The 24,262-nt window shown below is 43.6% G+C and overlaps 1 protein-coding gene across 19 annotated transcripts in view; it reads left to right on the plus strand.

Annotated features, from left to right (window-relative positions):
* The first annotated feature begins 6,159 nt into the window (after nt 1-6,159).
* Nucleotides 6,160-24,262, plus strand: part of PHF3 (PHD finger protein 3) — a 49,602-nt gene continuing 31,499 nt past the window's right edge. For 3 of the 19 annotated variants that reach the window (XM_088665827.1, XM_088665824.1, XM_035109689.3), the window contains exons 1-3: nt 6,160-6,289; nt 13,501-13,769; nt 23,920-24,075. In XM_088665827.1, the coding sequence (XP_088521953.1) occupies nt 13,526-13,769; nt 23,920-24,075 (400 nt within the window). In that variant the 5' untranslated portion in view covers nt 6,160-6,289; nt 13,501-13,525. Of the gene's footprint in view, nt 6,965-13,500; nt 13,770-23,585; nt 23,657-23,919; nt 24,076-24,262 lie in introns of all 19 variants that reach the window. The other 16 variants (XM_088665828.1, XM_088665835.1, XM_088665836.1 and 13 more) reach the window with 16 other exon arrangements.

A 24,262-nucleotide genomic window follows, 5' to 3' on the forward strand; every position in this document is an offset into this window, starting at 1 on the left:
CAAGACTGACTGTGAGGGCAGGAAGGCTACATTTATAGGGACAGGGAACTAGCTAGAAGGGGATACATTTTGGAGGGAACAATATCAGGCAATCACAGTGCTGCCTTTTGGAGGGAACCAATAAGACAGAGGATCCAAATACAGCAGCTTAAATGAACCAATAGTAGCTGTACCCTCTGGAACCAAAAGGCAGTTACTTTATCCTAATGCAAATACAGACAATAATAATACAGAGATAAAATCCTTTGACTCAATACACAACACCCCTTCCCCCCTAGTGAGCACAGCAGACGTAATCCCTCAGGTACTGTGGGGTCCTACAACTTCTACTTGATCTCCTGACAACAGGTGTTGCAGGTTCTGGATTGGGTGTTACCTGTGGTGGAGGGGCTGCTATAGGGGTTTCGTCAGGAACAGATGGAGTCCCAGACATCTCAGGGTCCCCTACCTGTACCTCGTCATCCTGAGGACTAGCAGGCCCTGGTTCATTTGCGGAAGCCCCTGGTGACTGCACCTCTGGGCCATCTTCACTCTGGTCTCGCAGCTGTGCGTCATTAGCCAGGGATGAATTATCTGGCTCCTCCCTGCTGAGCGCCCGGCGCCTCAGCTGATCTATATGTCTCTTCCAAACTTGCCCATTTTCCAAGGTCACATAATAGGACACAGGTCCACTAGCCCGGGTGATCACACCGGCCACCCACCGCGGACCTCGTGAATAGTTCCTCACCCAGACCAGATCTTCAGGGGCGAGATACCTTGTTGTGTCAGTCTCAGCCTGGGGGGTTGCTCTTGAATTACGGTTTGGCATTTTATCTGGGTGGACATAATCCAGCACCGTTACCAGTCTTCTACCTAAGAGCAGCTCAGCTGGCGACTTGCCCGTCGCAGTACACGGCGTCGCATGCTGCAAAAATAACATTCGCGCAATGCGAGCCGACCAGTTACCCTCCATTAAGCGTGCAATGGATTCTTTGGCTGTTCTTACCATGCGCTCAGCCTGCCCATTGGAAGATGGGTGAAAGGGCGCGGATGTGACCCCTCTTATGAAGTTATCAGCCAAGAATGCCCTGAATTCTTGGGATACAAAAGCTGCCCCATTATCTGATACAATGGTCTCAGGTAACCCATGGGTTGCAAACAGCTGCCTCAACACCTTGATTACGGCAGCTGATGCCATGCTAGGGACCATCGCCACTTCTAACCATTTGGAATATGCATCAACGATAACCAAAAAGACCTTCCCTTGGAATGGCCCAGCAAAATCTATGTGCAGCCGGCTCCAGGGAGTCCTGGACTGCTCCCACCAGTGGACTGGTGCTCTGGCCACTTCTGGCCGCACCTCTTGGCATGCCTTGCATGTTCGTACCCATTGTTCTATGTTCTGGTCCATTCCAGGCCACCACACATAACATCGGGCTAGCGACTTCATCCTGACCATTCCCGGGTGTCCCATGTGAAGCGTCTCAAGAACCCTGTTTCTCAGTGGTGCTGGGATGATCACCCTATCTCCCCATAGGAGACAACCCTTATGCATGGACAATTCGTGCTGCCTTGTCGCATAAGGCCTGAATTTTTCTTCATGCGGACCACCTGGCCACCCCCTCCCCACCCAAGTGAGCACACGGGAGAGAACAGCATCTTTCCTCGTTTTCTCAGCTATATCAGTAGCTGTTACAGGAGCCCCCGGAAGTGTTTCTAGCATCATAATGTGCTCCGCCGGAGCAGGATCCTCATTGCTCCCGCCAGGAAGGGGCAATCGACTTAGCGCATCAGCGTGGCACAACTGTTTCCCCGGCACATGGGTCAAGGTGTACTGGAACCCATTCAGGAATATTGACCAACGCAACATTCTGGGGGAGAGAATTTGTGGTGTTTGTTTGTTTGGGTTGAACAACCCTAACAGTGGTTTGTGGTCCGTTTCAATGGAGAAATGGCGACCGTACAAATAATCATAGAACCTTTTGATTCCTGATACAATTGCTAGTGCCTCTTTATCAATTTGAGCATAGTTGCGCTCCGTGGGTGACAACGTACGGGAATAGAAAGAGATGGGCTTTTCCGACCCATCCGGTTCCCTATGACTCAGCACAGCCCCCAGGCCGTATTGAGAGGCATCACATGCCAAGACCAGCGGCTTCGACTCATCATAATGAGCAAGGACGCTCCTGCTACTCAGCATTTCTCGCAAGGAGTCAAAAGCCTTCTGCTGCTCCCGCCCCCATCGCCACACATTCTTTTTCTGCAAAAGTCTATGTAATGGTTCAGCTACCGAAGCTTTCTGGGGTAAGAATAAATGATAAAAGTTAATAAGTCCCAGGAATGACTGCAACTCCGTCTTGTTCTGTGGTCGTGGTGCCTCGATGATGGCCTTAATCTTAGCATCTGTGGGGTGGATGCCTGATGCATCAATTTTAAACCCCAAGAAATCCACAGTTGGCACCCCAAAACTGCATTTTTCTTTTTTCAGTTGCAACCCCACCTCCTTGAACTTGAGCAACACTGCACGGACACGCGCAACCAGTTCCTGTGGGTCTTTTCCAGCAATCAAAACGTCATCAAAAAATGGCAAGACCCCCGGCAGACCCCTTAACAGGCGTTCCATGAGCCCTTGAAAAATCCCTGGGGCCACACAAACTCCGAACTGTAATCTGTTAACTCTGAACGCCCCTTTATGTGTGACAATAGTCTGTGCTTCCGCTGATTGTGGGGTTACTGGCAGCTGTTGGTAAGCTTGTGCCAGGTCAATTTTGGCGAACACCTTGCCCCCAGCCAGTTTAGCCAACAGATGTGATACGACTGGAATGGGGTATGAGTTTCCCCTGAGTGCCTTATTGATAGTACATTTGTAATCTGCACATATCCTGACTTCCCCATTTGCTTTAAGGGGCGTGACGATTGGAGTCTCCCACTTAGCAGAGTCCACGGGTGAGAGAACTCCCTGCTTGACCAATTTATCCAGCTCTGCCTCAATCTTGGGTTGCAGTGCAAATGGCACTCGCCTTGGTTTGAGTCGGATTGGGGCCACCCCGGGGTCCAACTCGAAGTCAACTGGGGGCCCTTTATAACAACCCAGTTTTCCATTAAATAGACCAGCAAATTCCTTGCATAATGCCTCGCTCATCTCAGGGCAGGTTTGGATTGAATTAAGCCCTGAGATACTCAGTCCCAGGGCGGGGAACCAGTCAGTGCCCAGGAGACTGGGGCGACTGCCCTTCGCAATCACCAGTTTGAGTACAGCCTGTTTGTCCCGGAACTGTACTCTCACAGCACACATTCCCATAACATGGATGCGGCCTGCTGAGTACGACTGCAAGGTTGCCGGGAAGGGCTCCAGAGGGGGCAACTTACCCCTGGGGAAGAATGTCTTCGCAGTCTGGTCCGACACGATGGTGAATGCAGATCCAGAGTCCACCTCCATGTCGCACTGCTGACCCTCAATCTTCACCTTGACGTGTGCCTTGCCTTGCGCTGGAAACTGCACGGCCCTCCCGTTGATCTCCGTTATGTAGTGGCAGTCCTTTCGAAAATGAGTTGCTGTGGGCGGTCTGCGATGCTCCAGTCTAGGTGCTCCTGTTGCTCCTGACGCCGCCGATCTACAGACCCTGGCGATGTGACCTGTCTTCCCGCACATCCGGCACATAGCATCCCTGAAACGACAACTCTTCCGCCCATGGTTTCCGCCACAACCTGGGCAACTGCCTCGGTGATCTTTGTGCACTGTGCAGGCCTGACGCACCAACTCGACCCCACGGACTGGGCTCTGGCTCGGAGTAGCCTCTAGCTCGTCCATGGCATGCGCAACTTCTATCTGTGGCTTAGTGGCCTTGCGACTGGCATCAAGCTCCTCTCTTTCATAATTCTCCGTGGCGGTGGCCTCCTTCAAGGCTGAAGCAAGGGTAACCTCTTCTTTAGCCACGATGCGTCTTCTGGCTTTCTTGCTGCTCAGACCACCAATAAACCGATCCAGGAGAGTCTCTTCCAGATTTTGGAAGCCGCAGTGCTGAGCGAGCTTCCGGAGTTCAGCCAGAAATGCGGATACAGACTCCCCAGCATGCTGCTGCCTCTTATGGAACTCCATCCGCCGGGCCATCTTGGTCTCAGTAGGCGCCAAGTGGCTTGTTAGGCAGGCAAGAATATCTTGGAGAGATGTCTCACTCAGCTTCGCTGGAGCAAGTAATGCCTTGGCTAGCTTGAAGGTCTCGGGCCCACAGTAGCTCAGGAATGTGGCCCTTCTTTTGCTGGCATCAGTGATCCCTTGAGCCACTGCGAAGAACTCAAAGCGTTCGACGTAGTCTTCCCAGGTGTGGGGCTCTGATGGCTGGAAGGGCTCCAATACCCTAGGACTCTCCATTGTCCTAGCGGGCAGGGTCGTCTTCTCAGCTGGCCAGTGAGTCTTGTTCTCAGCTGCAATCCGGACTCTGAGGCAGGGTTGTGTTTAACCGCTCCTCAGCATTCCGGATCCCACCTTCGTCGCCAGTTGTTGTGACGTGGGGTTTGTGATTTCAGCTCTCTTGACAAAACATGCTGGAGACAGTTCTCTAGTAACAGCTCTTTATTAAAGTGAACAAGACTGACTGTGAGGGCAGGAAGGCTACATTTATAGGGACAGGGAACTAGCTAGAAGGGGATACATTTTGGAGGGAACAATATCAGGCAATCACAGTGCTGCCTTTTGGAGGGAACCAATAAGACAGAGGATCCAAATACAGCAGCTTAAATGAACCAATAGTAGCTGTACCCTCTGGAACCAAAAGGCAGTTACTTTATCCTAATGCAAATACAGACAATAATAATACAGAGATAAAATCCTTTGACTCAATACACAACACCACCTGTGTTAAGTCTTTAAGGTGTCACCAAGCTTTGTGCATAGCTGCCAAGTTTTCCCTTTTCTCGCGAGGAAGCCTATTCAGCATAAGGGAAAATCCCTTAAAAAAAGGGATAACTTGGCAGCTATGGCTTTGTGTGGCAAAATACACACCTCTCTGAAATTTGTTTTTGGATCACAGCACTTGACTACATGATGGAATGTAGCTGTATTGTAAAATTGAAAGTCCATGCAAATAGAAAACTAGATACTAGGGAGATCTTGGGTATGAGGTTAGCTGTCTGCCTAATTTGCTATCTTTGTACCTGCATTGATTTTGTTCTTTTCCATGTACTCCCTCACAAATAGTTATGCAGTGCAGGGACAATTTTATCATTTCACCCAGGTGTGTGTTTGGTTGTTGTTAAGTAGGCCTCAGAGGAATTTACTTCTGAGTAAACATGTTTTGAATCGCACCATTAGTAACAGCAGTCCCCACAGGCCTCTGGGATTTAGGGAAAGCTTCTAGATCAAAGCCTGTGACTTTCCGTGCACTATACCTCTAAGCTATTTTTAATATCTCTATCTCCATTTTTTTCAAAAATAAATCCTGCACTTCAGCAAGCACCTTCAAATTGTGTGACAGGCCATCTTAAAGCTAGCAGCACACAGGGAGGTACAGCTGTGCCCCAATATCGATGGTTATAACACTCTCTTTAAAACATATTTATTTAAAATATATAAAAGGAGGAGGGTAGGGGTGGAGGCGGCACACAAATGAATTTCCTTAGGAGACCTTTTGCGTACACAAGCTCCATGTCATAGTGAAATGCTCAATAGGGTTTACTTCCGAGTAAAACGTGCGTTATTAAGTGGTGTACCGTAAACGTTAAGGAAAGTGAAACCCGGGGGAGAGGATCGCAGGAGAGGAAGATATTATTCAGAAACAACAGCCAGCAGCACAAGTCTGTACGCAAGAGAAGGAGAAGAAACAAAACAAGTTAACCGTCCCACGCCCAGAAAACTCGAAATATGTTTATTTATTGCGGGAGACGTAAGGTAAGCGTCAAGGGGAGCAACGCGCACGCGCAGGGTAAAACAGCGCCGTCACGTGACCTCGGCCTCCTGCTCTCACTACCCGACCCGCGCTCCGTCGCTTTCGAGTGAGGCACGCGGGGCCTCCAGCGTCGGCACGCGGCCAGCCGGCCCACGAGCGGGAGAGGCCACCTGCTGGACGGCAGTGGGGGTGGTCGAGAGGGAGGCGGGGGAGTAGTATTTGTTTTCCCCTTTAGCCAGTCGAAGCAGTCCCGGCCGTCCTTTCTTGTCTCCGCCCACTTCCAACGCCCACCCCCTCCGCGTCTCCCGCGTGCCCTTTCCACTTCCGCACAGCAGCCAGCCAGCCTTCCTGCCTTCCTTCCTTCCCTCCTCCTCCCCCCCTCATCCCTCCTCCCCGGCCTGGGGCTGCGGAGCAAGAAGAGAGACGTAAGAGAAGGGAGGGGGAAGGGAGAAAAAGGAGCGCGGAGCGGGGGGGGGGGAGAGAAAAAAACCTAGTAGCCAGCCCAGAGAGGGAGCGCGTGCCCCTAGCCGAGGCAGGTAAATATAATCTCTGGGCGGCGGCGTTGGCTTTAGGTCAGAAGCGTTAGGTCAGAAGCGCGGCCTAGCTGGGAAGCTTCGCGCGCCGGGGGCTGGGTTGGGGGTTACTATTCGTAGTGAACGGATTCGGCCTCGCGCGTGCAACACTACCCCCCCCCCGCCACGAACGAGCCTCCGCCCGAACCCCCCGTCATCCGGGTCTTCTTGCATTCGTAGCCTCCTCTGTTTTAACCACCGCCTCCCCCCCTCCACGCCGCGGGTCCTCTTCTTCTGACCCCACCCCCTTCCTCGTGCGCCCCCTGTCAGGTTTCCCCCCCCCAGGAGCAAGGCCCCCTCGTGATCCCCTTGGAGGGCCTGTGGCACAGCTTCCCCATCCCTTTCCCTGCTGTTCCGAATCCCACCTCGCTGCTTCTTGTATCACCTCCCTGTGGGGAATGCTAATTCATCCCGATTCTCCCTGTCGTCCTCCCTCCCCCTGCATAACAGTGTTAGCTAGCCATTTTTTAAGCCATGGTGGTTTATTCAGCAGTAAGGCCAAGCGAGTCCAATGAGACTTCCTCCTTGGTAAGTGTTTTAGGATTTCGGCTTCTCTTTTTTTAGTGTAGAATTGTTTATTAAAGTATCTGTTAAACTGCCTTTCATCGGATATATTGTGCTTGGGGGTTGGGGAACCAGTGGTCATACATACCCAGTCAAAATAGCTTTAAAATGCAGCAGGGTAGATCAAACAACTAAAATGCTGTCACACACAAACGTGCTGTAAGTCAGAAGTAAGCCCCCTTGAGCTCCACCATAGAACTTAACTCTCATGTGTATAGTAGGGATGGAGAAGCTGTGCTCCCTTGGATGTCATTTGACTCCAGCTCCCATCGGCCCTAGCAAGCATGGTCAGATGTCCAGGCCAGGGATGAAGGGAATTGTAGTGTAGTAACATTTGGAGGGACACAGATTCTCCATCTCTGGTGTATCTCCATCTCTGTGTATACTTTGCAGCTTTCATTCCTCTGGTGATGGTTATTTATCAACATGCTTGTGCAGTGTGTGTGTGTTGGTCCAGAATAACTACTGTTCTTCAGGACCACTTGGACTTGCATTATCACACTTTATACCTAAGCATGCATTGAAAGGGTAGGGAAAATAACCTTTTGTGACTTGCATGCTGATTAACAGGGTGTTTGAGTATTTTGGTGAATAACTAATTGGCAACAAATGTTCTTGCGTATACACCTTGCTCAAAAACTGTTTGCCTTGCTCAAAAACTGTCTGCATGTTCCCAAGTGTTCAGAGTGTTCAGCGAGTAGTATCACCTGACTTTTATTACATTACCCAAGCCTATCTTTACCCTCCCACTCACACTGATCAGCTGCTCATATGCTTGTTCCTGATGGTTTTCGAATTTGCTACAGTAGCGTGGTCTATACGTTGATGTCTCTTTCTAAATCATCTGCAGATTAGCTTCTCTAACAAACCTGGATATTTTCACTGATATTTCTTACTGATTGCATCCTAAATACTTCTGGCCTTTCAACTTGAAATGTGCATATTTAGAACCTTCTCAAGAATGATTAGATTTTTATACATTTCAAGTATAAGTTTCAGAATTGCTCAGCCACTTATAAATCTTTCACCAAATGTAAGATATGCTTTTATAGTATAGCATTTTTCAGACTTGCTTTACAATAACTTTTAGCGCTTGTTCATGATGTAGTTCTTCATGATGTTACTTTAAGAGCAAGGTTTTTAGGGATGCCGAAAACAACAGGGGTGCGGGTAGCGCTGTGGGTTAAACCACTGAGCCTAGGGCTTGCCGATCAGAAGGTCGGCTCCCCGCGACGGGGTGAGCTCCCTTTGCTTGCTCCCAGTTCCTGCCAATCTGCAGTTCGAAAGCACATCAAAGTGCAAGTAGATAAATAGGTACCGCTACAGCGGGAAGGTAAACTGTTTCCGTGTGCTGCTCTGGTTTGCCAGAAGTGGCTTAGTCATGCTGGCCACATGACCTGGAAGCTGTATGCCGGCTCCCTTGGCCAATAATGTGAGATGAGTGTGCAACCCCAGAGTTGGTCACGACTGGACCTAATGGTCAGGGGTCCCTTTTACCTTTACCTTAGCTAAGTGTCAGGTCTTTATGGAGCATTCATTCTGGTCAGGGGTCCCTTTACCGTTACCCTTTAAAACATACTCTGATCCATCTAATGATATGGGGAACTGGTTTGGTTGCAGGATTCAGACATGCTGTGAAAAGGCTGCAGAGCTCCCTGCCCCTCAATTTTCCTTCTTGTTCCTCATCAACTTCCTCTGTGATCAAATGCTACAAATAATTTGTCATTATGCAGTTATAGCTATCACATGTTCAGGTCTTAAACATCCCAGACCAGTTGTGTTTATTGAGGAGCCCTACTGATTTTTTGGGGAATTTACAGAAGCCGTAGTTCCACATTGTAAACGGTAATTTTATGTCTTGTGTGATCTGTGGCCAGAAGGGGAAACTTCTCAAGAATTAAAGCACAAGGATGAAGTAATGATAGTTGGGTATGAGAAATGTTACATTTTGCTGAGTGCATCCATAGCACTTGTGTGTTTTGTGATCTCTCAGTAGCCAGTAGGTGTGTGTGTGTGTGTGTGTGTATAATTGCAGCCTCAGTTCATTGGTTGCTTATTCTGTAGTATGTATAATGGGCTAAGATGGAGAAAGTACTTAGATTCAAGGGGGGGGGATATAGTATTGGAAAGTGTTGCCACAATAAAGCCATGCCACTGAAATAATGTACAAAATAAGCAACAGAAAGGGATGCAGGTCATGACAGTTAAATTGATCTGAAATATTAATCGTATTAATTTAAAGATAATTTTCAGGTTGACTCTAACTGGAGTTTTCCTTTAATCTACTTTGGCTTGTAAATAAAGTAAGGAATTCTTACTGTTTTTGGTACCACTACTGTGTTATCTGTTTCACTTCTGTTGCATCATCTCTCTACCCCAGCCATAACCATTTGCTCCTGTTTTCCCCTGTACTGTTCCAGTGCTGTGACCTTGCATGTTTTCATGTGGAGCACCCTCCTCACTGTAGAACATACACACATTTTAGAGTAGATGAAGAGTGTTCTTTTGGACTGTATCATCTATGTGCCAAATTGATGCCCTAAGGGTTTGAAGAGAGGTGTTTGGTAGCTGCTTTGTAGTCTTCATTTTCTTTAGAGTTACATTGTGGTTCAAGCCTCAGTGTTTATTGGATACACTATCAGACTGGATATGGTTTAAGCAGATGTTATTTTTACAGTACTACTAAAAACACGGTTATTTGATTCTGATGGTTTCACAGTGTCATACTTTTAAATCACCAATAAGTGTGTTGAGATCTAGATAATGAATGAGATAGAAATTGATTGAAATAAATGAAAATCTGCACTACCCCAGTCCTTAAAAACTACATACAAGTTTGCATGCTTTTAGGCATTTTGAGATGAAAACAGTTCATTCTGTGTTTGGAAGAAGTATCCTGGTTGTATGGCACATTTGTCTGGGTTAGCTTGCAAGAGGACAGAATGAAACTGCACACCTGACTGAAGTGTTCTAGCCATAGATCGTTGTATTCCGGCTTTTGATTTCCTGCTTGATTATGTTGATGACTGATGAAGTGTTTCTTATGAACACCATGGCTTTTTTTAGCCTTTCAGGAAGGCATGCCAAACTTGGTGGCCCTATATTACAGCCTACTGGAAGGATTATAAACATGTTGTTCTTTGTAACCCCCCCCCCCAAAAAAAGAAGCATAGGTGGATATACCATAGTTGGGACATAGCTCCTTAAAAGTTGTTCTGATTTGGTAGATTACCCTCCATTTTTGGAAATGTAGACAGTTCAGTTGTGCATGAGCAATGGACAAAGCATGAATTCTTTACATAGAAATCCAACTTATTTCTATGATACTTCAAGTAAGTGTGCTAAGGATCAAGGGAAACTTCCCCATATGAAAGAGCCTGACTTACTTTGGTTGAGGTTACTGAAATTTCAGCTATGGTTGCAGTATGTTTATGTGTGTGCTTTTTTAAAAGGGAAGTGGCAGAGCAATCTAGTATTGTTTTAAAGTACAGCTGAACAAGTGAACTTTAGCTTGGAAGTGTTGTTTCCTTAATTTTGGAAATTAAACTTGTTGACTTGAAATACATTGTGATACTACTAATATTCTGTATTATCTGCATAGGCAAATCTTACTCATAGTGCAGTCCTCCACAAATCATGGGTACTTGCTGAAGTTATGAAAACATGACCTACTACTTGTGGTTTTGCTTAAGCACCTGTTGAGTGAAATTGTCTGGGGTTTGGAAGGCACAAGGCACCTTTAATGAGACTGAAATTAATGTGACTTTCAAATTCCACTTTGGAATCTGTAAAGGTGGATTTTGAATTCAGATATTGGCTTAAATATTTTGAATCACACTCGTGGGTGGGTTCTTATTTAATGTTCACAATTCATCCTTGACATTTCGAAATGTATTTTTAACCCTTGGACACTAATCAAATAGAAGGCAACATCTTTTTTTTAAAAGCAATTAAGAATTAACTGAGGCATAAGTATATTCATCACTGCAGTTCCATTTCTGCTGTGTTCTGGCTCTGTCCTGGCATCTAGAGATTGTGGATAGTGGATTGTGGTTGCAATTGGACCCATGCCAGTCACAAAATGTGCCTGGCACCTTGCTAGTTTCGAACACTGGAGATAGGCCTTTGGTCTGATTCAGCAGTACTCTTCTTGTGTTCTTAAGGCACTTAAAACAGCAGAAATTATCTAGAATTGTTGTGATTTCCTGAGGATTGTTCAGAGATAGCTTCTTCATATGAGTTGGGGCTGCTTGGGTCTCCTCCAATAGTGGGTCCATAACTTGCAAATGGTACCTTGAAGATTACGGACCTCATAAGCCTTTTGCATATCTTTTAGAATCTCCTGGACTGATCTCTGCAGATGATCTGGGACACCTAACTAGTGTTAAATTGAGTGGAGAATAATATTTTTGTTTTTCATTCTTTGTAATATTCCTTATATTGATAGGAGTTGCAATGCACAATATGTAGTGCACAATATAAAAAAAATGTAGGGACTTGTCACTCTTTGAGTTTGGAAGATTGCTTTGATATTTTACCAACTAGAAGTTACCATTCCTCCTAGGAGTTAGCCATGAGTGTTGAGTGATGGATACTGGTGGCAGAGAGCACATAAGGGAATGGGGGTGTCTTTTGCCAAAGCCTCCCATTTGCACACATCAGCTAACTACACAGAATGCTTCTATTTGAAAAATGACCCAGCTTCTACAGAGACAAGAGCTGATATGAGATAGATACAAAGCTGCTGATTAGACAAATGCTCATTAAAGCATTCAGAGACTTCAAGATTTTTGCAATGATGCATTGTTTCAGATAACAGTCCTTTACAGGTGATGCCTTGTGGATGTAGCCCTTTAAAATAGGCAAGATGAAATAATCAATGCTGGTTCCAAAGTTGTAAATGTCTTGTGAACAGAAACAGCTTCCTAGTGTCCTTATAATAGGAAACAACAGTGTACCTTGTGGTGTATCGTAATTACTGCCAAGGGTTTTTGTGGCAGACCTCAAGCACAACAAACTCTCATTAAACTTGAATTGAATCCTGACAGTTGGTGGCTTCAGTCAAGCAGTTCTATGGCAATGCAGTTAGTGTTATGACTTCTGCATAATCAAATTGAAAAGCAACAATTACCTGAAGTAATCACATTTACCTAATTAGAAAATGGCTTTCTTTCAGTAAGAAACACTTTAGAAGCTTTGCCGAAAGTGTAGTGGCCATAATGCTTTTGAGTCTTTCGGCCAAACTAGTTTGCAGAGATTCTAAAAACTTGCCTAACAATTGAACGTTTGACTGTTGAAATTGAAGCTTATAAGGGGAAGTTCATCCATCTCCTGTACATTTCCATAGCATTTACTGTTTTCTGTATGCAGGCATAAAACACTGCTAAAATTCAGCTCTCCTTAGACTTGTTGCAGTTGCCTATCATAACTCTAAATGGTAGAGTTTTATATGCTCTTCATATTAAAAGGGTCTTTTGAATTGAGGGTGGTTTCAATGCAACAAACTTATGTCTGGAGAGATATGTTAGTCTGTAGATACTGTTTTATCTTGGATAAGAGCCTCATAAAAGCTACTCTAACTTTTATAATAAGACTTAATATTACTTTTCATGTATTAAAATGAAGTAATATAGGAATACATATCTTAACTTCTTTTGGATTGAAAGATGGCTGTCACATTATGATGGCAGATTTTGACATATCTGAGATACTGATTCTCCCTTCAGATTACAGTTTTGTCAAGTTAATATACAACTTAGTCAACTTCCGTGGGGATTTAAAAAGATTAGCTGCCTATTTGGCAAGATGATCAAATAAGAACCATCCATTTGAATGTTTTACTTTTTAATGTAAACCTAGGGCTGATGTACACTTCTGGGGGCAAATATGGGTCTGCAAAGCTTGACTGCTCCTTGCAGCTAGATAGGAGTGGGGTTTCAGTTTTCAGGGCAATAGAAGCAAGTGGGTGTGAGGTACAGGTACTTAATTCTTTCCTCGCTGCTTTTGCTCACATCACAATTCTTTTCTCCATTTTTTTTTCTTATTTTATGTGGGTGACCCCATACCTGGGAAACTTTACTGAGAGAAAAAGAGGTGCAGGAGGGGGTTTCAGGGAAAAAAGCAGTGGGCAAGGGTATGTTCTGAGATACTTTACAATTATTTTACTACAGGCTTCTCAAAAAAAGTTTGCAAAGTTAGCAGGTGGGGAGAAACTATGTTTTGTTCTGTATATATGGCCCCCTCTGTGGCTGGGTTTACCATGTGTGCATTTGACCCATATATAAAGTTTACCAAACCTAAAAGTAAATTGCTAAGTTTTTTGTTGTTGAAAAATATTTTAAATAAAGCAAATACATTTTTTTTAATAAAAAGAGAAAGAAACAATTTTTGAAGAGGTATTCAGAATAGTAATAAGCCAGATCAAGTTTATTATTAATTTTTAGGTAATTTTATAATTCATAGCTTATTTTTCTTATGGTATTTTTCTTGTCTTTCTATAGGGATTAAAGACACACAAGAGTCTTCATGGATATAGTTGATACATTTAATCATTTAATTCCTACTGAACACTTAGATGATGCCCTATTTCTAGGATCCAACCTGGAGAATGAAGTCTGTGAGGATTTTAGTACAAGTCAAAATGTCTTAGAGGATTCGCTGAAGAACATGCTCAGTGATAAGGACCCTATGCTAGGATCTGCAAGTGCTCAGTTCTGTTTGCCTGTTTTGGATAGCACTGATCCCAATTTCCAGATGCCTTGTTCAACAGGTAAATCTTAATATTTTTCAAGTATACACTTTTGAATAGAGCAGAAGCTGGTGTTGTTCCATTTTGCTCTGAAAACACGAATCCTTTCCCCCACCCTGCTTCATGGTTTGGAGCCTAAGGTTAAACCACTAGCTTTCCTTCACTTCTCTTGAGGTAACCATTATATTTATTGAGGAGCTTTAAAATGAGTTGTGGAGAGGAATACTTAGGATTATTTTCAGATAGTGTTTATCTTACTAAAACAGGGATTTGGTTCGCATAGCATTGCAGTTTTAGGTTGCACTCGTTTCAGAAAGCGTACCTCTTGATTTGACTCATTTAACTTTTAATTTGCATACCGCCTTTCTGTATTCCTATGCAGTACACAAGGCAGTTTGCAAGCTGAAGAAGCAACAAAATAGACAGCAAAGATCACACACCTAACAGTCTGATCCAATACAAAAAAGTCATGATAAAAGCATAACTTTAAAATAAACAGCTTACATTGAATAAAGCAATATTCAATAATCCATTAGAATATAATAGTAAATAAGAAAATTAAATATCAGCAAATAATACTTAAATAGAAACAAAATAAAAAAATTCCTTCCAGTAGTACCTTAGAGACCAACTTTATTTGTCATTGGTAATGAGCTTTCGTGTGCATGCACACTTCTTCAGATACTACGTCAGACCAACATGGCTACCTCCCTGTAACTAATACTTAAATAGTTTGCACTTAACAATTACAATAAAGAATTGCTAAATGATAATAAAAATGATGGCAAGTTACCATGCACAAAATACCACAAAATATACAGCACCATTTAAAAGGATCAAATTGGGAAACAAGGACACACCTTACAAAACTATCAAGAAGAAGAAGCCCTGAACTCCTCTTCTCTCTTCCCAGCTGTTTCTGCTGTTCTCAAAGTCTGGGAAATGCTCCTAGGGCTGGAGGGTGGGGCAAGGCAGGTGGAAAAAGCCATTGCCTGATGGCCAGCACAAGCTCTCTCTCCCCTCACAGTTCTTCATCTGGAAACATCTCTGTTATGAAGGCTCCTCACAGTGGCAGCAAATCATCATTAAAGGGTTTACAGAGCAGGTTGGATATGCATTGATCAGGTAGAATGTGTTTCAATGCAGAAAGTTTGCATACTTTTAGGGTAAATACTTTTAGGGTATTTACTATAAAAGGGTTCTCTTGTTTGGGGTGCCTACTATGTTAAGTACTTTTAATGTTAAAATTTGATCAATCTATGGTGGTTCCCTGTGTAATGTCATCACAAATGATAGTACCTTATGGAGCAAGTTGACTGTCAGCTAGGAACAATGGGGTTGAATGGAGCGCAGAGCCACTGGGCCTTTCTGCTTCCAGTGGTCAGGACTGGCGGTAGGAGGTACAGTGGATATGTTATTTTTCACTGCACCATTATTGGTCCATCTAGCTCAGTATTGTCTACACTGACTGGCAGTAGCTCTTCAAGATTTCGGCGGGAGTCTTTCTTAGTCCTACCTGGAGATGCCTAGAATTGAATTTGGGACTTTATATATGAGAAGCAAATGTTCTGCCAATGAGCTGCAGCCCTTCCCGCAAAGGAACACCTCTGCTGTATCTTAACTGTATCTTAATATTCAGTTGGAAGCCGCCCAGAGTGGCTAGGGAAACCCAGCCAGATGGGCGGGATATCAATAATAAATTATTATTATTATTATTATTATTATTATTATTATTATTATTATTATTATTATTATAACTTCCTCCAATGGGGCAGATCAGAGATTGTAGCTTATTTAGGCTACTGACATATTGGAATCTATATGGGTCCTGGGATGTTTTAGGTTTTAACATCTTTTTGCAAATAATTACACATCTTTTTCAAACCCATGCAAGCATTCGGTCTCCCTTCTAAGCAAGTGTTTAGCCACCATATGATCCTAACATCCTGCTTTTTCCATGTTATTGTTGTGGTCAGCCCCTGTTCACCCAACTCCTCCTTGAATAATAGTGCGGAAAATAATAGGAGGAATTTTATGGCATTTATTTATTTATTATTTAACCATTTCTATACTGGTTAATTTAATATACAAATGTAAGCAATTAAAAAACAACACAGTGCAGGATTAATAAAAAGCAGTGTAAACCCACACAGCAGTGTAAAATCAGTAAGCAACACTTAAAAATTAGCAAGGAGTAGACAAGATAGCTTTAATAACTAAAAGTAAGGAATTTAAAAAGCCTGGGAGAGGGAAAAGGTTTTGCATATAGTTGAGCATTAAAAGTGGCTACTGATGAAAATTGAACTTCCATCTGAAGGCAGTGTGTTTAAAACTGTTAAAAGAAACATTGGTGAGGCATAATGATTTCCAGAGGGCTAACCATGTTAGGCAGCAATTCTGTAGTTGTTTACTTGGGAATGAATGAGGCCCATTCAACTCAGTAGGACTTACTTCTGAGTAAGATTGTAGAGGATCTCTCTGTTAGTCTGTTGCAGCAACAGTTTTAAGACTAACTTGGCTTCTGATGAAATTGACTGTAGTCCACAAAACCTTATGCCATAATACATGTGTTAAGCTTTATGGTGCTACACTACTGTTTATTTGTTTTCATGGGTCACAGTGTAGCAAATACTGCTGTTCTGAAGAAACAGTTTAAGAAACCAGTCTTTAACTATGTTTTTATCATCTTCTAATCAATGAATCTTACATTGAATGGCCTTAGTATAAAATTACTGAGCACTTTTCCAGTCCTGGATTCCTGCTATGGCAGTCATGGCCAAACTTGGCCCTCCAGATGTTTTGGGACTCCAACTCCCACCATCCCTAAGTAACAGGACCAGTGGTCAGGGATGTTGGAAATTGTAGTCACAGTCCCAGCCAGAAACAGGTTGACGGTAACTAACATAGCGGTGGCAAACCTTGGTGTTCCAAATTTCAGTGACACCCAAATCCCCCCCCCAATCCCCCATCCCCGTCTCTCACCTACTATTGGATGTCATAGTTGTGGTGCCTCATAGTTGCCCCATAAACTCTGTGTCCAGTGTGACTGCATCATTTGTGCTCCCTTAGATCTCCCTTTGAACATACTATGTTGAATGCATGATATCCAGCTCCCTGGAATGCTGGGGTTAGCGAGATACAGTCTATAGAAGTTTCTGAAGCAGCTGGGGCACTTCACAGTTTAGATCTGATGTATCAAACTTGGTAGTTTGTATCCAGTGCTGTCCTTCATGCTGAAATATGTTTTTTTTTAAATCCAGCATAGATTTTCAATCAGGAGGGAGGTAATCTTGCCACTTCCTGCTCCCCCTGCAGCCACCCCACTCCATCTCCCATGCTATCGTAAAAGGTCTTTCAGTCCTTTGGAACAGAGTTTTGGGGGTGTGCAAGGTGGAGGGGGAATCAGTAAAAACAATTTCCTTTCCCACTCCACTGATAAAAGCACCTGCTGGATCAAACAGCCTTTGATTAGTGTGAGGGACACTATTGGATATAACAAAATTATTTTAAGAACCTGACATGCATTATGTTATAACTTAGCAGGTGGCATTGATAGTTTCCATTGTCAGCTTACGCTTTTCTGAATTTTCCAATGGGCAAAATCTAATAGATAGTTAAGTATCCTAGGGTATAGTGCAGGGTATTTGATCTGAAAGACACTGAGGCATTTGTACATGTAGATTTCATAAATCTATTTTGTGCTGAGCTATAAGCATATCTGTTTCCAGTTTGGGCCTGCCTGATCTTATCTTGCTGGTGTTCTTGGTTGAATAGCAGATGGCCAATGGATGAGGTCTGAGTTTCTGTTTTCCCTTCCTTCTGCAGTCTTGGGGCAGTTGGTAGCTGGAGCTGACAATTTTGGCAGGTGTGGGGAAAGCATTTACCCTTGAGCTGCCCCTTCTATTCTCAATGGATGGAATGAGTCTGGTCTCCACCTTAACATGATGTTCTTCCTGGGGTGCTAGAGGAACACCTTCCCACTGGCCCTTGATAATCTGGCTGATCGTACAGAGCAGAGTGTGCTGCCGTTCAATTCTACAGCCCCATTTTTAATTAGCTTGTATAGAAGCATAATATAAAGGCATCCTATATATTAGGGTTGCCATATGGCTGAATTTCCCTGGTCATATTCAGAATAGTGCAGCTGCAGAAATCGGCTAAATGTATTGGAAAATCTGGACGTATGGCAGCCCATGTCGGCAGGGTCATTGTTGCTCAAAAATATCTAATTTATTTGCAGTTTTTCAGGGAAAAAAGCTCAACTTTGGCTCAAAATAAATGCTCAACAACTTTTTTGTCTGGATTTTTACTTTTTGAAATATGGTAACCCTGCTATATATAAACATTGATGGTTTTTTTCCTCCTTACCCTAATATTTGCCTCTAGTAGTTTGCACTGGTGGTTGACAGTTTTTACAGACTGTTTATAACAATACAGCTTTTAATATTCTAAGACCTTTGTTCTCTGAGCTATCCTCCTAATGATATAATAGCAAATGGAACTCTTTTTAAAAATTTGCTTTGATATATGCTCCCAAGGGTGTTTCCAATCTGACATCTTTCTCTCCCCCCCCCTTTTTTATTGAGGATTTTCTTGGTTTACAAAGGTAATGCAGTGTCTCATAGTTATTCCATTGTTACACATCAATCTTGCTTGTTGAGACATTAGGAAGGAGAGGGGGGAAGAGGGGGCGGGATGGGGGAGTGGGTGGGGTGGGGTGTCTATGTTTCTGTTTTCCTTGGTATATGTAGGGGTTCAGTGTCTTTCTCCCTTCCCCTCATCTCCTAGCTAATGTAATACTGTACTAGTTACCATATGCTTCTATGCTGTTTGGCTAGGATCCAGAGTTTCATGCAACTACAATGGGGCTTTGACTTGTTTGCTGCATGGCAAACTCAGGAGACTTTCCCAAGCATGAAAGTTTATTGAAGTCAGAAATAATTTTTAAATAAAACTTTATTGAATTTATTAAAATCCATTGGGTGAACGTTTTTGGGTTTCTTTAGATACTGGCCATTGTTTCGTAGTGTGGTGCAGCTGTCCAGCAGGTTTCCTGTTTCCCTTGGCTCTCTTGCTTAAAATGCAAGGAAGACTCTTGCTTAAAATGATGCTCTTCCATCAGTCTACCTAATCAAGCTAATGACAAATGGTGAGCATTGTTAGAGGCATTTACCTTTATACGTCTTGGGACTGGTTTGGCTACTTGACATTTCTCTATGTAGAGCAACCTCTGGACACAGGTGCATAGAGAAGAAGCTTTCTGACATGGCATATCCAAACCTACAGACAGGCAGGGCAATATCCAGGTGGCATGGGACCCAGGGCCCCCTTGTTACATTTTTATATAGGTGCAAGTCTGCTTCTGAAACAGTACAAGGAGGTGGAAACAGTGCTAGGTATTCTGGTATACAGTGGTACCTTGGTTTACTAATTTAATTCGTTCCGAATGCACATTCGTAAGTCGAAAAATTCGTAAGTCGAATAGCAATTTATCATAGGAATGCATTGGAAACGGATTAATTCATTCTGGAGCCTAGAAAAAAGACCCAGACACCCAGTTTTTTGTGCGAAAAACTTTAAAGGCATGCAAACTGCACAGCAACATTACCTTTTCAGTGCAGGGAGCGCAGGCGGCGGCAATCCGGCGGGAGGCCGCCGGCGCGGCAAGGCCCTGATCCGGCTGGGCGGGAGTGCCGGCAGCAATCCGGCCCGAGGCCGTGCGGCGGTGGAGAGGGCCTGATCCGGCCGGGTGGGAGCCGGCAGTGCCAGCAGCGATCTGGCCTGAGGCCGTGCGGCGGCGGAGAGGGCCCAATCCGGCCGGGCGGGAGCCGGCAGTGCTGGCAGCGATCCGGCCTGAGGCTGTTCAGCGGCAGATAGGGGCTGATCCGTCCGGAGGCTGGTCAGCGAGGTGCCGGGAGCAATCTGGCAGGAGGCCGGCGGCGGCGGCGGAGACAGAGGCCCCGATTTGGCCTTCGGATGTCGAAAAAATTCATAAGCGCTCGCCAATTATTTTAGTTCGTAAGTTGGATATTTTGTAAGTTGAGTCATTCGGAACTCGAGGTACCACTGTATAAGGTGGTCACCAAATGGCACCTTGAATCTTAAGTTGTAGTTGCCACAACGGAATGTCTATTCGCTAGGGGGTTGGACTAAATGACCCTCAGGATCCCTTCTAATGCTATGATTCTGTGATCTCTGTAGCTTGCTCTTATAACACTTCACTTGCCCCAGTATGGAAGAAAGAGAAACATACACAGTGGAAATGGAAATGGTATTAACTATGGAACTTTTTAAACTGTGGTTGCCAACATGGTGCCCAGAAAGCTGAATGTAATTGCAATTGGAACTGCGCCAGGAGCAAAAAGCACCTGGCTAATTTTGAACACTGCGGAGCAGCATACAGTCCCATGTCTTGAGAGCAACTAGCAGAATTCTTAACTTAATATAGCAGTTATTTCTAGGACACATGCCGTATCCACTTGCTTTGTACAATAGCTTTGCTAATAGCAAAATGTAAAATTGCATTTAATGATTTTCTCCAGTCTTTTCAAATATTACTTGCTAATGCATAATACTGGCAGAGCCAAATGGATATGTGCCTTTCTTTTCCCAAGTGGTTTGAGTTAAAAATTTCAGGGGCAAAGCAAAATGTGTCATCTGATGTTTGGAAATTAGTATGTGGGCAGTCCCACCCACCTGTCTCAATGGCCCTTGAGGATTAGCTATTAAAGGATATGGATTACAGTGGAACCTCGGTTTACGACTACCTCCGTTTATGAACACCTCCGTTTACGAACGCCGCAGACCCGGAAGTGTTTACATCCGAGTTCCGCGGCGTCAGATGCGCAGATGCGATCTGCGCAGCGCGTGCGTGCGCAGAAGCGCTCTATCAGCGCTTCACGCATGTGCAGAAGCGTGCCTTTGGCAAATGAATGCCTCAGCGATCGAACGCCTCCACGGAACGGTTTGTATTCGCAAACCAAGGTACCACTGTACTGGCTAGAAATGCCTTGCTTTCTACTGGTTCCATGTTTAGTTCTTTCAAAGTATAACCATTTAGTACTTGTAGAAACTTGGCTCTTTGTTATGACTACATTTTCTTTAACGTTGTCAGATTTCTGGTAGTTGGAATTCACCCCTTGTTGCTTCATTTCCAGTGCATGTTGCCTGTCTTTCCTTTGGAGTTTTGGCATATTACTTTTTTCTGGCGTTTGTGTGCATGTATATTTATTTAAAGCATTTTTATTCAGCTCAGAAGGCTCCTATAGTGGCTTGCATGAAATCAAATAAAAATACAAGTCATTGCCCGTAGGTTTACACTTAAAAGACATGATATAAAATGGATTGGGGTATGGGGGAGAAAACAAGTAACTCAGGACCAAATTTTTAAGTTATATGGTAGTTCCTATGAGACCCCCTGGAATGGAAATAACTCAGTGGAGCTGGTCTCTCAGCAGAGCTGATGAAATATCAGGTTCACTGTCTACTTCCTTTATTAGGAACAAACTGTATTTTAAATATTTCCAAATTATGCGTGTGGTGATTCCTAATCCAACTAATTTACTTTATTGTCCTAATCATTTTGTTGTTCACCTATTCTAGAACAGGCTTCCCCAACCTGCGCCCCTCCAGATGTTTTGGCCTACAACTCCCATGATCCCTAGCTAACAGGACCAGTGGTCAGGGATGATGGGAATTGTAGCCCAAAACATCTGGAGGGCCGAAAGTTGGGGATGTCTGTTCTAGAAGATAGTAACGGCAAGTGCTTCTTACCCATTATGTTTTTCTGTCTTGTTGCATCTCAGAAGGCTTTGAAATTATGAAAATCCCCTTTTCATTAAAAGTCGCTGTCATGTGCGGGATTTTTCAGTTAGGAGGCATTTGTTCTGGTGTCTCAGAACAGTTGCTTTTGATTTTTTCATCCTGTATCTTTTTGGTTTTTTACAAAAATGTGCAGAACATTAGATAGCAACTGATGTTCCTGTGAATTAAAATGGAGGTTATGGTGAGGAATGTAGGATGCCTGGGGACAAGTCTATTCACCCGCTTACTTCACAGTACTGAAACAGTAGGGCAGGGTGGGGAGAACTCCATTTACCCATCCTTGTTGGATAGCGGAGGCTTGCAGAAGTATTTTTCTCTGCTGCCATATTTCAAAGTCTACCTCTTCCTTCTGAGTCTTCAGATTGGTAAAGATGAAAGTGAAGGGAGACACAAGGGGTTGTGCTGTTCTCCTTTCTTTCCTTTTATCCTCGTGGGTAGTATTTTTTTTTTAAAAAAAAATGCAGGTCAAAGTGAATAGAAGTATGAGCAGGGGCATCCCTTAAGGGGCCAGTTTTAGCCTAGGGCTTCTCAGTTGTTTATTCCTAGGGTAGATATGACATTGATGGAGTATGACTGCAGGTATCAAGATAACTGGAAAGATATACATGCTGAAACTATTCTTAAAGTGGCAGTTTTGTAGAGAAGTATAGATTTTTTGGCATATTTCACTATAACTTAATATATTTATTTTGGCCTGAAGTTGAATGAGTTTTAATGTATTTGTTTACACTGACTTGTGTACAAGGCTTGTATCCAGTGTAAAGGAACTGCCTTGTAAGCACAATGATTTCTACTAGCACAAAAGGACTTCCCCGCTGCCACCCCACTTGTCCCCAGATGTGTTCTGGGGTATTCTCTAGCACTTCAAAGCAGATTTGGGGAGGGGAGGAGGGGGGAAATGGGATGACGGGATTGGATATCGCCCATTAAATGCAGCATATAAATAATTCAAATAAACAAATTAAGGATTAGCTTTGCCTGCAAAGGCTGTTATGACTTTCTTAAATAAAATTGTGAATCCTAGCATAGGTAGGAAGATGCCAAAGTGAAACAGATTTTTGTTTGGGTGCTAATGGAAATGTTCACACTACCTCCAACAGCTTTGTCACGTGTAGGGGAAGAAAAGCTGGAGAAGGATTAGAATTAAAAGTTTTTTAGGGCATTGGGATTAATTGGCAGTTGTAATCATATTTGAAAGTGTGATAGTCTGATGTCTCCTTTAGTTTGTTGTTTTGGTGTATGTTTTTTCTTCTTTTTTTTTACAGGACTTGTATTTTGTAGATTATGTAGTTAGTCTATCTAGAAATAACAAGCCAGGAGGAAAAAGAAACATAAGGACAAAAGCACCAGCTACTTTTAAACGAGTTTATGTCATCAGGGCTGGATGAATTGCAACCCAGGATAGTAAAGGAACTTTTTGATATACTCTCGGAGCATCTGTCTAACACAGACCTTTATCTCCCACCTGCCTCATGGGCAATCCTGCCCACTTGTTAAAGTTGACTCTTGAGGGAGGGGTCTGCTTCGCCAGTGCATTCACCACAGGGAACAGAGTGGGTCTAGTCACTCCATGGATGAGCTTGAGGGTTCAATCCTAGAAATGAATTGATTGATGAGTATCTTGCAGGTCACATGACCGGAGGGCTGTTTAGCTTGGCCGAACAGAAGTTGTGCAGGCCTGACTTACACTCTTCATGTGTGAACTGGCCTTAGTAACGGGGTAGGAATATGGCATTGAACGTTGATCCTGTGCATTTTTACATGGAAATAAATCCCACTGAGTTCAGTGGGGCATATTCCAGTTAAGTGTGCAGAGGGCTGCAGCCCTAGGCTATGGTTCTCAGTTTCTGACTGGGAGCTTAGCAGGCGAGTCATCTGTTAATAATTCTCATGATGCAGATTAATATGTTCTGGGTTTTAAAAATCTAAAAGCAAATCTCTAAAATTAAAAAGGTAAAGGAGATTGTCACTTTTGGATCAGCTCTTTCCATTGTTAAATTCTCTTTCTCTTAGGTGGGAAGGGACAGTGAGGGGACAGCTGATCATTTAAGGACTGAGAACTTCCTGTGGCAAATCAATAAAATGTGAGTCCTTTAAAATTGGCTATGACTCTTTCTCAAGGACCATGTATGAGAAATATACTGCTCTGGACGACTACTTATTTTACCTGCCCAGTGGGATAGTTTGTATATCATGCTTCCCAATTATCCCTTCAGTCTTATTTCTCTCTGTGCCCCCTCCCCGTGCATCATTTCCCTTTAGTTAGTCTAAGTCTCCCAGCTACTTTCATGAGACTGCAGCCCTAATAGATACTTTTAAGGTTTAGGATTTTTATTTCTATTTTTAGTTGTTGGACTTGATGATATTATGGATGAAGGAGTTAAGGAAACTGCCTGCCGTACCATTGATGAAGATGATCTTTCACCTAACAGGAATTTGAGGGACCAAATGGATGGAACGTCAGTCAAATCGCCAAGAAAATCTCCACGTCTAATGACGCAAGGTAGGTCTTCTGAGGAAGTTCACATTTATAGACAGCAAATCTGTGCATTTGATTTAGTGTGGGCTGATCAGTGTATTGGAGTCTTGGTTCACTGTTGAGTGAACGCATTCAGATACCTAGATATAGTTATACCAGTATATATTCTTTCTTCTTGTGTTTATCACCTTTATCACTTATAAATGCTTCA

The sequence above is a fragment of the Zootoca vivipara genome, chromosome 3, assembly GCF_965207765.1.
Source record: "Zootoca vivipara chromosome 3, rZooViv2.hap1.1, whole genome shotgun sequence".
NCBI lineage: Eukaryota > Metazoa > Chordata > Lepidosauria > Squamata > Lacertidae > Zootoca > Zootoca vivipara.